General features: G+C 42.0%; 1 protein-coding gene and 1 long non-coding RNA gene across 2 annotated transcripts in view; both read left to right on the top strand.

The window, feature by feature from the left end:
* Positions 1-228: 228 nt before the first annotated feature.
* On the top strand, positions 229-2,782 carry LOC121066372. The gene is made up of 4 exons (XR_005817716.1): positions 229-692; positions 844-904; positions 1,972-2,119; positions 2,554-2,782. It is a non-coding gene; the product is annotated as an uncharacterized LOC121066372 (long non-coding RNA).
* A 5,845-nt stretch (positions 2,783-8,627) lies between these two features.
* DPP6 (dipeptidyl peptidase like 6) overlaps positions 8,628-14,893 on the top strand; it is a 554,044-nt gene continuing 547,778 nt past the window's right edge. Inside the window, exon 1 of the mRNA XM_040548017.1 lies at positions 8,628-8,839. Within this exon, the coding sequence (XP_040403951.1) occupies positions 8,780-8,839 (60 nt within the window). The 5' untranslated portion in view covers positions 8,628-8,779. The remainder of the gene's footprint in view (positions 8,840-14,893) is intronic.

Consider the following 14,893-nt stretch of genomic DNA (forward strand, 5'->3'; position numbering starts at 1 on the left):
CTCAGGATGAGAAGAAAGAGAATACGCTCACAGCTCTATTTCATTAAACATCTGTCCGTGACTTATGAGGGAGTGTAGTGATAGGACAAGGAGTAATGGCTTTAAACTAAAAGAGGGTAGATTTACATTAGATATAAGGAAAAAATCCTTCGTTATAAGGTGGTGAGGCACTGGCACAGGTTTCTCAGAGAAGCTGTGGATGCCCCATACCTGGAAATGTTCAAGGCCAGATTGGATTGGGTTTTGGGCAGCCTGGGCTAGTGGGAGGTGTCCTTGCTCATGGCAGAGGGGTTGAGATTTGATGATCTTCAAGGTTCCTTTTAACCAAAACCATTCTATGACTAATACATGGCTAAAGCCAGGCTTCAGTAAGAACATATCGACCATAAGATACATAGGGTGTTACATTCAGTGGATGAACAGCTAAATCTTGCCACCATAAGCTGTGTTTGAAGTCTTGTGAGATCATCCCTGAAACTCCAGAGCTCCAGAAAGTCTTATGAGTATTGAACTATATAGAACAAAAAGATTTTAACTAGTGAAACTGAGCTCATCTTCAGGTACCTTTCAGGGTCTGTCTTAAAGCTCAGATTTGGAATTGCAATATAGAGCATGAGCTGCATCCTGATCTGTGTTAGAGGATCCCCAAATCCATCTTCTTGTGCAGCACAGCCATCCATCCAATGTGGGAGGTAAGCAAAACTTTCCCCCAGATGTGTTTTCAAGGCCAAATCCTGCCCTCTAGTGCACTGTTGCTGAAGGGGGAAGGAAGACCTGACTAAGGTTTGACTTTCAGTACAAAATTAATACAGCTCATTTACTCCTGATTTTTCTGTCCATTAGGTTGCAGCAGTCATCTCTATTTTTCAGCAGATGGACTTGTTTTGCAAAGCAGAACATTGGTGTTAGTAAGGCCTTTAGTGTTTCAGTAATGGTTGCCAACATGTGTCTTGTGTCTGAGTTCTTCCTGTTATTTTGTTTGCCTTGTGTTTTTTTTTCTTTTTTCTTTTTCAAGTGTAAGTGGTAAGCAGTAACTTTTCTCTTACTGTTATCTTACTGATGATGTGCATGGGGACTTCAACAACATCTTGTGTAATAGTAAGGTAAATTATTTTCAAGCCAATTAAATTTATACTGAAAGTGCAAAGTAAAATGCTTAAGAAATGGTAGATGGAAGAGAGAGTAGATTCCCGGGCAATCACTATGAACGTTATGTGATAGTTTGATAATTTCAGTTCCATGTTGTTTCAGGGACCTCCTACAGTGTTCTCTAGAAATATGTTTTTAGGCTCTTTGACTTTAGAGTTTGTGGTAGCCACAGTGGGGACAGGACCTTAACCTAGGGCTCTATTCCAAGGCTCAGGCCACTGAGTTGGGTTATCTCACAGTATTGAAATAAGGCACAATTGATATTCCACTCTGGCTCACCTCACATTAATCACAGCTGTACCAAACTGACCTGGTAAATCGTTCATCCCTCTGGCTAATGTGAGCTTCACCAGGTTATTTGTGTTTCTGTGCACCTGAGTGTGGTTTTCAAATACCAGAGTTTAAAATACTTGAACTTCTAATTGTTTCCCTCCCCTGCCTTCTTGTAACATTTGGAGCTTTTAACAGCATGCCTTGGAAGACAATGAGGTGTTCCCAGCCAGATTTTACACAGTTAAAGGAGGGTTTCTGCCGCTGACTAACAAATGCACAAATGTTCACGTGGCAATTTTACAGCAAATTGTATGAGTTTTGAGTTGAATCATTTTGAATCATTTAATTTTTGAGCTTTCTCTTCTAAGTCAAGTTGAGGAGGATAAGTGGAAAGGAAAGTCCTTTCTCACCAGAAGGGCCTGCCCAGGTGGAGGTGTGGGGACTGGCTGTCTGCTGGGGGCTGTTGTATAAGCCTCCACAAACTGGAGGTACATGCTGTAAGCTGGTAGGTCTTATCTTGCTCATCCTCTACCTTGATTTCCACTGCAGGTTGCCCAAATAAACTGTTAAAACGCAATGAATTCAGAAGCAGCTATTCTACAGGAGCCTAATGCAAGTTGTCTTAAAAAGTTGTCTTAAAAGCACCTGATTTTAGGGAGTGGAAGCTCATGGCTAGCACTTTGTGAAAATGAGGAAGGTAACTGAAGCATTCAAAGTAACTCATCTGTTTTCAAGAATCTTGCCTTAAAACATCTCATTTTTTTTGGTATTCTATTTCCATTTAAGTAAATGCTTTACTTGCCCTGGGGATACTGCGTGTTGCACATCCTTCATGCTAAAAAGTAGTTCACACAGAACAAAAATGAAAACTAAGGCTGCTTCAGAATTTTCCATCAAAATTGACCCGTGATAAATACTGTGTTTTCAACTCAATAAGGGCAAAATGGATTTTCTCCCACTCCAGATCATTTTTATAGGGGGGTGAGCAAGACTTATATTATTTTTTTTTCTGGAAAGTCTTAATGTTCTTACTTGTGAAGACTGTTAAATCTTTTATTTATATATATATATAAATATATATAAAAACTGGTTTTATGGATACAAGTCCCTTTATCCTTCTCTGATGTTCAGGGTTCACAGAGGGACTGCAGACCTTGGGCTGGGTTGATTGCTTCATTTCCAAAAGATGACCGCTAAACATCACAAGAGATGAAATGAAACTGAGAAGTCCAGCGAAATGGGCTTGAATTACTGCTCCTATGAAAACCTGAAGAAATCTTTTCAACCACTTTTCGACTTATCATGAGATATTTTGAATCTTGTACTCAATGAAAATATTTCCCTGAAAACTTGGATTATTTTTTTCTTCCCAAAATCTTCATTTTTTTTTTTTTAATGAGGAAAAAATTCCTTTGACTTGCTGTAATGAAAAACTTTCTCCGAAGAATTTTGAAATAGAGCTTTTATTATTTTTTTTTTAATGGATTTTGTACATATTGGCTGTCAAAAGTGACCTGAAGTTTCAAAATATCTAACCGATGATTGGTGAAGGGTCAGCAATGCTCTTTGAACTTGTCACCCAATTTATGCATGGCCAAAATGTTACACCATCTTGTGGACAGCAAGATTATGGCATCATTGCAGAATTCTCTTTCACCCATTTGAAGAAGGTAGTACCAGAGCTTTAGCTAGATACAGATATTCATTTTCGATACACATATACTAATCTTTTATCAGCTTTAAACAGCTTGTTTCTTTTGCAAAGGTGAAACTTGAATGAAATTTTCTTATTGATTTATTAAATTAAAAGGCCTCATGTAGCCTTAATCTAGCCTCAAGAACACTTCATGGCAGGGTTTATTGGATGATTTTTCTTATGTTTATAAGACTTAATCTGTATATAAGTATATAAGATTAATCTATATAAATTATGCAATATTTTTGTAACATCCTATATCATGATATGATTTAATATTCCACGTATATTCTTGAGCCTGAAAGTAATGTGGAGAGATGTCTTTGAAAGGCCATTAAGTATAAATAAATTAGAATGAGAGCTAGAGTGGTACTGATGAATAACATTCCTCAATAAGGAGACCTAGTAGACTAAATTAGATGAGTAAATTATTACTTAATAATGCCATGCTTAAAACATTCCTAATAGTTAGGGCATTCACCTGGGAGTGTTAACTTATCTGGCCAAAGGACTGCTTACCCAGCAGCTATGTAATGTAAAATACAGTGCAGTTCCAGAAGCAGGCACAAATGAAGAAATACCAAGAAAATGCCCTTAACGGTGCTCTGTAGATGAGGGTCACCCCGGGCATGTGCTCTTTAGCCTTATAAAACCTGATTTCTTTGCTGGACAAGTTCATTGGTTTCAAGGAATATGGGTAGAGTGCTGCAGAATGGACTTTCAGGGAATCCCTGGTGCCCACTGAATTTAGGAGCCTGTTGGAGGTACAGAACACCAAAGTGAGATTGGCTGTTTTCTAACTAACTTGTTTCAGTTCCATTGAAGTCCCTTATCAAATCTAGACTGCTGCCCTTGCTCCAAAGCCTTAACAGCCCTGGTACAGCCCTGGTGCAGCCCAGATCCTAGATACCATGCTAGTGCTCAAGTGTTTGAGCCCCTACTTCCTCCTGAATCACCATGGCAGGCTGAGATAAGTGGGCAGGGAAAGGTGGGATGATATTTGGGCAAGTTGAGGGGTCCAGCATCCATGGTATTAATCGCTGCTTACTTTTTAAGCTCCCTTTTTCCTGCTTGTTTTGGGTGCACAACAGATCAGGCAAAAGAAGAGTTGGAAAATGTAACTGAGGAGACAGGACAGGCTTGGTGACCACTCGAGCTGTTTTCAGCATGCTAGGAGAAGAATGATACCAAAAACTTGTGGCTCTCACACACTCATCAGGTTCTCACTGGGTCAGCCTCTTTCAGGAACAGGTTTACAACCTGTCATCACCGCAGCCTGCAAGGGACTGCAGAGACGCTGTGAGCTAGCTCTAAATGCCCTCGTGTCAGCTCTGAACTCTGAGCTTTGAGGGGGAAGATTACCGGACCAAGCTGGGCTCTGCACTGGCAGCATCAGTTTGACATTTACCCTAAGTTACAGTCAGCATGGATAAGTCCTGGTAGTCTGTTGAGTCTCTGCTCATGCTTGAGCTTTTGGGGAACTTTGGTCACCTCTTTCCCTTCCTGCTCACAAAGCCTGGAAGTCCACATTGATGGTTCTGTTCGGGAAAGACTTAAAGTTCATTTTTCTCGTCACTACGCTAGCTCTGATTAACCCCTGCTTCTGGTAGTGGTAAGAAGTGAGTGTGGAGAGCAGCTGTTTGTGATTTCACTGCAGAGCCACCAAATGCAGTGTGGACAGAACAGGTCCAAGTGCTGCTGGGGTTATTCCTGCTCTCCTGCATTTTGCTGACTCCGTGTCAGTGGTCCCAGCAATGCAACTGCAGCAGAAGATGCTCAGCCTTGTCTGCATGCAGAATTTTTCCGTAGTGTGAGGGTACTCTGTATGTACTGGTGTTTTTTCTTTTTACCTGTATTGCCTTAACAGAGACTAAAGGATGTTGTGAACCTCCCTGTGTTGCTGTCATGAGAACTGTAATGATCAAGCCAAACTCTGCATTACCTGTGTCCACTTCAGTGGATTCAAAAAGCTCAGTCAGGCTTCTGGCTATGACTAAATCATCTAATTATAGCCTTCCCGTGCTGTGCTTTTTGCATTCATTCCTGATCCATCATTGCATTGATTTTTAGAGTTGTGTTCTTTAGCACACCGTGGTCTCAATTTTCACATCCTCCTCGTCTCCTCTGCTCTCAACTTCTCTGAGCTTGCTGTGTGTTGACTTCTTATCTTTCTAAGCATTTTCCTTAAACCATGCTTTTAATCACGTTTCTCTGCCTAGGTGACTGTTCACCATTTCTACAAAGCTTTGACTTTTGTGCAAGTTCATATTAGACTCTCTGTGGCTCTGTGCTCTGCTTTTTGACCTGTACAAAATGGATGTTCCCTCCTGGTTACATCACAAGTGACGTCAAAAATTGCAGAGTGGTGAAATACTGAGTTTTAGGCTACCTTGGGCAGCTTTCTACTGTAAATGTCAAAAAAGGAAAATGAAAGTATTATGTCTTTGCCATATTATTGCAAAAACTTGGAAGCCCCTGGAGTTCACAGAGCAGTGATACTATGCCCCGTTCAGCTAAAATTTAGATCAAAACAGGCTCCCAGAAATAACTTATACATGTGGGGGCATATTTCATCTAATTCTGAGCTGGAACTTGAAACTAGTTGAATTTAATGGTTTGCAGTCCTGCTATTTAATATTGAGATCTGTGATGCTGGATGTTTCTCCAAAAGCCTCAAATTGTAGAGACAGAATAAATATGGAAATCTCTTATTTTTATTTTGTTTCAGTTTTACAGAGTTTGTCTGTGAAGTATAAATTTGAAGAACTCATAAAAAAACACTCAACACATTATTAAAATTCTATGATCTAGTTTTAGCTTTAATTTTTTTAAAAATCTTATGTCATGATTGTGTGAATTTCCCTGTATCCATTTTGCATAGCTTTAGCTCAGCTCCAAAGACAGATTAGCTGTCTTACTAAATGTTCCCAAAAAGTATGACTGAGATTCCTTCTTAATACCCTTCTCAGCTGAGCTTATGTATAATCCTTTTCAAAGTGTAAAATGCCGAGGGATGTTTATGTGCTGTAGCTTATATGACAGTATATTGTTGTTCCTTCACACTTCACTGAACTGTCTTCGAATACTAATCTATAAATCACTTACAATTCTCATATGCACTTTAAAACTTTGTACAGCTCGTGGCATTGTCTGTTCTTTTCTAGATATATAAGACTTTAGTGTAAAGAACAACAGACTGTAATGATTTCACATTTGTTTTTCGTGGTACTTAGGGGCCTTTGCTGAAACAAGGGACAAATTATGCTGGACCCTGTAGGACTGCATGGGTATGTCCCACTTTAAGGGAGCTGTAAGTGGGTGGGCAGAGGTGGGATCTTCCCATCTCACTAATGACAGAAGATTTTTGTTTGTTTGTTTGTTTTTAATTTATTATTTTTATTCTATTTTTATTCTATTTTTATTTTTCCCCTGAGATCATATAGGCTTGGGCAGAGTTTGCAATTGAATCGACATCTTCTGAATTTCAAAGGCTGCACTTCCACTATTCATTAAGTAGGTTTTGTTTTTTGTTTTTTTTTTTCCAAGGGTTAATAAAAAATCAACAAGCTAACTCATATTTCTGAAAGCGAGTGCATTTTCTCCACTAACCTAATTAGAAGCTGTTCTTTCCCATGTAGAAATGAGGTCCAATGCTGTAAGGTTTTTCTCAATTTCAGGGGCAGATGGGGGTCCTGCAGGTGGGGCTCTGGGCAGGCGTTAAGTGGAATAAGGAGAGGAAAGGGGAGACTCCCTGGCTCTTCCTTGCCAGGGCATAAGACAAACTTTGCCCTGTGGTGAAAATAGGCTCCCTGCCTGCTCTAGTGGACTGGCTGTGGAGGGAAGAGGGAGTTACTCCTCGGAAACGGTAGTGGAGTGGTGTCTCCTATCCTGGTTTGCTTCAGAACAAACCTGTGCTGAACGAGCATGGGATGACACTCCTATGTTCAGTCTGTGTGATGCAAAGGGTTTGTTGTGTACGGAAGAGAATGCATAGGCAGGAGCTTTTTTTTTTTTCCTTTTTTTGTCCCTGAAGAACTTGGCTTGAGAGGCAGCATAGGAGAACAGGTTTTTTTTCCCCTGTTCCATGTAGTGGTCAGAAGGGTTTGCCATGCATCTCTTTGGGCAGTTCTGCTTGCCCAGCTCTTCTTTTGAAAACTGTTCTGCGCATTCATACAACTGCAAATAATTCAGGGACATCTGTGTGCCCAGCACAACAAACTCCCACGAGACTATAATGCCACCAGGGCACATCAAACATACAGCCATCCTGCCACGGAGGGAAGTCTGACAACACGCTAAGGCTTTGGGACCTCTCTCCTACATCAGAGCTTAAAGGCTTACAGCTCTAATTAAATTTACCTTTTAACTACACTTCTGCTATTGGCTTCCATAACAGTCTCTCTAAGCCTGTTCTAGCTATGCAGCTAGAAGATTTAGCCAGTTAAGCATGTGACAGGATGTGTAACCTTCAGAACTGGAGGAGCTGGGATTCTCCAAAACAGCGTTTGCTCTGTGCTTGGTGGGCAACCCGGGCACTTGTGCTTTCCCTAAGGCACTGCGCTATGGCCCACGCTTGCTTCCCTGAAGAAAGAAGCAACACCCAGGAAGGAGCTTATTTATTTAAAGGTTTTTAAGTATGTAATAGAAATGCACCAAAAATGTCTTCATTAATTTGATTGGATAGTTGAATCCTTAGGAAAACAAAAAATTTCATGAGTTTAAGTGTGCATGCTTTTAGTCTTGGTTAGGCAGATCTTACTCAGAGGTAGGGCTTTTATTTATTTATTTAATGCTCTTTTCCCTGTTTTGAAAACTGGATTTTACAAGTTTTTGTTGCGAGAACAGAAGGGGCAGCATCTGGCTTCATGGGCTGAACTGGAGGGCTGGAACTGGGCTAGCAGAATGTGTTTGGATCATGACTTGTGATGCGGATTTTTATTTACTTTATTTTTTTTTAACTTAAACACCAAATTTTTTACTAGCAAAGCATAGTTGGCTGTACAGTCCCCACTTCCTCTTAAAACCCCTGAACTCCAGCACCCTTGGAAGAAGAATTCTACCAAAAGCAAACAAAAAAAGTAAGATGTAAATTTCACGGCTTATTAGAAAGTAAACATCTCTCCAGCAAAACACAACCCACCTTTTCTTCCACTGCAAACAGCTGGCTTAACCGCCCCCCCCCCCGAGCACGGAAAGGGGGGAGGAAAAATAAATAAATAAATATATATATATATATAATATATATATATATATATATAAAATCTTCAATCGTGGTGGAAGCCTTGAGGTTTTTAACGTGATTTCCCAGTGTCCGTGCCGGGGTCGGGGGAAAGGTCGGGATAAACCCGGAGCAGTGGGGCTGTGCGGGGCGAGGGGCGCGGAGCTGCGCGTCCTCCCCCCGCCGCAGCGGCGGCCCCGGAGTGCTGGGGGCGGGCAGAGCCGCGCTCGCCTCGCCTCTGCTTTTGGAGGGCGGGGGAAAGAAGAGGCCGGGTGGGGAAGGGGGGTTGCTTTGGGTTTGGGTTTGGAGCTGGGAAGCCGGGAAGCCAGCTCGCCAAGCCTTACGCCCGGGGGCGAAGTCCCGGTGCGGGGACAGCCCGCCCTGTCCGTCCGCCCGGCGGGGCGCAGAGCCCCACCAGCCCAACTTTCCCGGCCGGCCCCAGCATGAACCAGACGGCCGGGGTGACCAACAACGTTCGCTGCTCCGGCGGCAAAGGGCCCAAGGTAAGACCGGTAAACTGCCTTGCTCCCCCTCGGCTGCTCCCGGGCAGCAGCCCCGACCCTAAACCTGTGGCTGGGAGCAGCTCTCCCCGCCCCGGGGCAGCATCCCTCTGGTCCTGCACTTCGCCAACTTGAGCATCCTTCCCTGGCTCCCCCCAGCTCGGAGCTCACGGTCGGGTTCACGCCCTTTAGGCTGCGGCTCCGGGAAGTGCCGAAGCGGGGTTGTAGGGAGCGAGGATGCTGCGGCCTCGTAGCATCACTGCTGGACCGGTCCCGGCTGGCGCTCCTGCTTCTAAGGGGTTAAAATGATGTGAAGGTAAATATTAATGCCGGTGTGCTGTGTGCGGGCAGGTGCGTCTGTAGCTGCTGCTTTGCTTCTTGCCACGGTGTGTTTGCATAGCCAGCATCTGGAAGAAAAAAATAATATCTGGGATAAAACACCTGATTGTGCGCTCTGCTGAATCTGACAGAAATGGAATGGGGTTCTCACACCTGATTCAGATCAAATTTGCACTAGCCTTTTCTGGTATTAATGAGCATGGCCCTTGCATTTGCCTTTACAACACTGGTATGCTGTAATGTTAAACGAGAGTTGGGTAAATTAGCTTGCCTCTTGTAGGCAATTCTCTTGATGCTTCTTCTACAACTCTTCAAAGTGTATTTCAATGTTTGTATTTCTATTTGGGGGGGAATTTTTTTTTGATTTTTTTTTCCCCAAAGATTTCAAATGCCTTTGTAAGGCTAGCATTTTGTAGAGAGACATTTCCTTGTTGGTTAGTGGGGTGCACCATAAAGAAATGCAAAATATATGTTTTACCAAAAATGGTGCTGTTAGCTTCTTTTTTATTTTATCTCTTAATATTGGTTTTTGCATTCTGTCTTCTAGACTTGATGTGGTGGTGATGTTTGAAATGCTGGTTCTGCTGCTCACCTGGTTGGCAAAGTCCTGTTTAATCAGTACAGCCCTGCTTGTGAGAGTTTGCCAACTCTTAGGCACACTGATATACCCCATACCTCTCCTGTAAAATGAATTCAGTTAGTCCTCTTTTCTCATACAATGTTGAAAGGATTAAACCCACTTGTCCTGCATCTATGTGAGTATTAAAAGATGGTACATGGTGAGGGCTGTGGAAGTACACAGATTAGATGAGTCTGCTGAAGTTATTTACTTAGCTCCATGACTAATCATATATTTGAAGTGAAACCCATTCATAAGCAATTTGCATAAGTCGAGGGCCTTAAACTGGAGGTCCTCCATGGATCTTGCCTGTAATTTCAAAGTTGGGCCTCCTTTCTTTGGACTTTCTGGTTTTCTGTGAGTTTTGGGTTGAGCAGGTAAGGTTATTGCATGTCAGTAATAATTTATTTTATCAAGCTGCTTACCTAATGCTTTAGTGCAGAAGGAAGAGATGAGGCTCAAATGTGTGTATTCCTAGCACATACTAACTGATACCTTTGTATTTGTCTTGAAGGCATCCTCATCTTATTTTCAGACATTGTAATAAATGGATATTTTTTCCTTTGGAAATAAATATATATGTTTTTTTTCAAATCAGAAGATTGACATGATTGATGGTTTCAGGTTTTTAATTAAAACACAGTAGGGTCCATGGATGACTGATTTATTTGCAAGAAAACCTTGCAGAGCTCAGAAATATGAGCATATAAAAAAGAACCGAAAAAGAAAAACATCTGAAAGAGGTCTGTGGTGGACTAGACAAGAGGCAGAATAACTAAGTGTTTTGTGACACTGACTTCTGAAGCATGGAGATGCCTGTGAGATGTTTAATGTCTGTTTTTCTTGGGGAGGAGAGGAGGGGAAGGCAAATAATAATAATAATTAAAAAAAAAAAAAAAAAAAGTCTCTGGCTTTCCTATCTCCTAACTTTTGAACTCACTGGCTAACTTTAATCAAAATAGACAGAACCAGAGAAGTGTTGCAAACATCAGCTTTCTACAAGTGGCATGGAAATCAATTGCTTCGTAGAGAAGAACAACTATTTAACCTGACCAGGGGAAGAGGCAGGGAGAAATCATCCCTTGTCTCCACTTGCCCTGTCTCATCAACTCAGTCATCATGTGGATATAAGTACAACATGGGCTGCCTACAGGCCATCCCGGGCTGCGTAGAGGTTGGGAGGGAATGGGAGAAAGGAAGAACTGTTGAATAAACTCCCAAAAGAACTGGATGGTTTTGGTAGGAAAGCAGTAGTGATGTGTGAGAGCTGGGGTATTTGCAAGAGGGGCTGGGTTGTGTGGATAGCGTGGGATGGAAATCCATTGCAAGTCAAGTGCCATTATTTCCACTGCTTGTGAAATAAGTTGTTCTTTTTCCTTCCCCCAAAATATGTTAGCACATTGTGTCATCTTAAGAGCTGCAATTGCCGAGTCACCGGGGCAAGGTCACTCTTCTTCCTGTCTTCACTTGATTTTTCCTCTCGCTAGGCAATAAGCACTCAGGCTCCAACTTTCCTCTGAAAGATTTACAGCTTTGCACAGTTGTGATGAGCAGTGGAGACAACGTTTTAGAGAGGGATACTGTTAAAGGCCTTAAGTGACTAGCTTGATTGTAATTTCAACTGTAGTAATGCATGCACTAAAACATGTATGGTTTACAGACATTTCCATGTAACAACTTTTACCTGTTTTAACCAAGATCTAGCTCTAAGACATGAGTGGTTTCTATTGAAAGGCTGTGATTTGTTTGTTAGAGAGAACTATTTTTGAGAAATAGCTGGTGTACATACGGTTTCTAATGCTCTTTTTTTTTTTTTTTTCCGCCTATGACTAATCCCTTTGCCTTTCTTAAGAGAATTTGTGGGAGGAAGGAGAGTGGATTCACCCCAACACTGCAATGAAAATCTTCATTGTAGGAACATTTCTGACATGTTTGGGTGCTTGTGGTAGTGAGCCCTAAACTGCTGAGAGTCTGCACAAAACCAGGCAGCCCTCTTGTGTGGGCTGGGAGCAGGCTTCAGCTTTGACTAAGGAAGTGAGCGTTTTTGGAAAGATGGTTCAGTTATTCAGATACTGGCATAAGAATTTGGGGGTCAGTTCCCAGCTGCCTCGTTTTGACAGATTTCTTGAATGAATTAATGAGGGCTAGCTCCATATGGGGACTCAGGCACTTCAGCACTGCACATTGCAGCTCCTGGCTCTTGGCTTCTGTTAGCAGTCCAGAGCCGCGTGCCAACCAACACAAGGCACAGAAGTTGTCTTAAATCTCGCTTCTTTTCTGAAATTATTACCAAAGTAGATGCTGTGAGAAGTAACTATTTCATATTGACACTCCCAATTTCATCCATTTCGAGGGAGGAAAGTCTACAGAAAAACATTGGGAGTCATTTCTTTCTTTGGATACAGTTCTGGTCGGGGTCTTCTATCTGCGTACAGTGAGCAAGGAGGTATCCCGGGGAGCAGGATTTGTGGATCTGGTGTACTTTTAAGCACTGATGGGGATTCAGAGTCTGACCAGCTCCTGTACTCCAGGGAGCTGCTGTAGCTAAGAGGACAGGCTTCTGCACAGCAGGAGCACTCCTGTATTCCCCTCTTGGAGAAGGGCCAGCACCTGTTCTTTGGAGCAGGGAAGGAGATGGAAAGCCTCAATGTCTCCAGGGGAGAGAGGGATGCACTTTCTCTTTACTTTGTGTGAAAATGCATTTAGCCAAACCATTGGCTTATATACACATCTGGAGGGTATGGTCTGAATCCCCCAGTTTTGTGCAGCAGCCTCATGTGAAAATTAGTGTGTAATGGTTGGCACAACACTCCTGCTGATTCAGTCTCTTTTGATTTCTCTCTGGCCATCTCTTTGAATGAATATATCTGTGGTAGCTGTTTAGTGTGGAGCTCAGTCTTAGACACAGTCAATGTGCATCTTCTGGGTCAGGTTTCTTACCTCTGAGACATGTTGTCCCATCAGATATTAGTACAGCTTAGTTGGTGTACACCAGTACACAATGTATGACCCCAGGAGCACATCAGTGATGAGAACCCAAATAGCCTGCATGTGTCCTGAAGGTAATACTTTTCTTTTGATACCTAAATTGCAATGTTTTGTTAGACATTTAAATCTCTTTGTGGATCTAGGCTTTAACCTCTTCCTGATTCAGATCCCATTGAGTGGGTTGGAGATGAGTGTTTTCTTCTCATAACAGGAATAATAGGAATCACTCAAGCTCTACGGCAAAAAGAAACAACACTGGGATAAAATTGAGTAAACGGTGTGTGTTTCCATCGTGGGTTTCCTAGGTGTGGCTTACAAGACACATTTTAGGCTACAAGAGATACTGAGCAACCACCCTTCCTCTCTTGGCTTTATGTATGTCTGCATATTAAGAAAAGCTCATTGAATCAAACTCTTGAGGTTGGGACATCTGCCTGAATAACTGTAACTTGATTTTTAATCAGCACTAATGAATGCCTGAGGATAGCAGAAAATCATTTGGACAGTCTTTTTCTTCTTCTTTTTTTTTTTTTTTTTCATTTTAAAGAAGAGACAATTGTACTAATTATCAATATCAGTATGCAAGAAAGTGGGTATGAAAACAACTAAATGAAGTAATTTAAAGTCTTTGTAAAAATAAAGTACACTGAATTATGATGAACTGGAAATGCAGTTTTGATTGTACCCTTGGTTGCGCCGCCATTATTTTGAAAATCACAAAATTAACCTATAAGAGAAATAATTTGTAGTTTTGGGGTGTCCGTACAGAACAGAATATTTGCAAGGAGTTCAAGGGGCTGATCTAAATGGGCAGTGCAGTGCTCATGCAGCTGTGGTCAACAGCTCAATAATGCCCTTTAAACAGGATATGAAATATATATATTTTTTTTAAATGTTGCTTTATTCTTTAAACCATCCTTTAATAAGAGATTATTTCATCTTTACTGGGTGAACCTAATTCTCTTCTCTTTTACATGAACTATTACCCCATGTGAATTTCACTGATTTCAGTTGAATTACTACTTATTTATGTTGGTTTAATTGCAGACAGATTCAATACCTCTAAATTTATGAAAGCAATAGAGCCACAGCATTTCTAGCACTCCTGGATGCAGAAAATGAAGATAAAGAAGCTATGGTAGCTCCTGTGTATTATTGCTGAAGTGGAAACAAGTTCAATTTTACTTCCACATTGCATTTTACTGTGTTGGGGAAGCTGCCATGTATGGGCACAACTAAGGAGTATATTTATGAGTTGTCCAATTTTAATACTGTAGTGGGAATAGAAAGTTGAATTCTGCACCCAATAAGTATTAAAGTACGACCTGCTGTGGCTGCTAGGGTTTTAAAGCATGATCAGTCAGCCATCTTCAAAACCCAGCCCTGCTCGATGGGCAGTCCCTTAAGAAATCACACTTCCATCTCAAGACATCAACCTTTCAGAATAGTCTAATATAGCACTGCATGAGAGCCCCAGCCATGATCGAGGCCCAGCCCTGCTGGATGCTGTAACCCCATATAGACAGAAATGGCTTTGCCTCAGAGAGTTTACACTTGAAGTTGACAATAGGGGCAAAAATCTGGGATAAGAGGAGAATTACCTTGTTTGTGCAGACAGTGAAGTAGGGTGCTGAATATAAACTACCAAACATACCAAACCTAATAATTAACTGAATACTTAATACTTAACTGAATTTCTCTATCATAGACAAAGAAGGCAAAACTAGCCATTATCCATTTAAGATCCAGTCGGCACATGTGCTCTCAACATCCCACCAACATATCCCTCCCTAAAAAACGTATTATCTCTTTCCCAGCACAGGTGTTAGCAGGAGAAAGTTGGGGTCAATGAAAAGGGAGAAATTTATTGACTTGGGAAATCTATAGACTTCCTCTGTTCCTCTGTTCCGCGACCAGGAGCGCGGCGAACAGGGCGGGCAAACAGGGAGTGACGTGGCAGTTAGCGCAGGCAGGGCGGGCAGGAAGGGCGGAGCGCTCACACCCGCCCATAGGGACACCTCCTCTAAGGGCGCTCTCCCGTCGCTGGGCTACAATGGTCTCCACCAGGCACGGTGCTTTCTCTAGGAAGTCAGTACACGCCCAGACCGACT

This window comes from Cygnus olor, chromosome 2 (assembly GCF_009769625.2).
Source record: "Cygnus olor isolate bCygOlo1 chromosome 2, bCygOlo1.pri.v2, whole genome shotgun sequence".
Lineage (NCBI taxonomy): Eukaryota > Metazoa > Chordata > Aves > Anseriformes > Anatidae > Cygnus > Cygnus olor.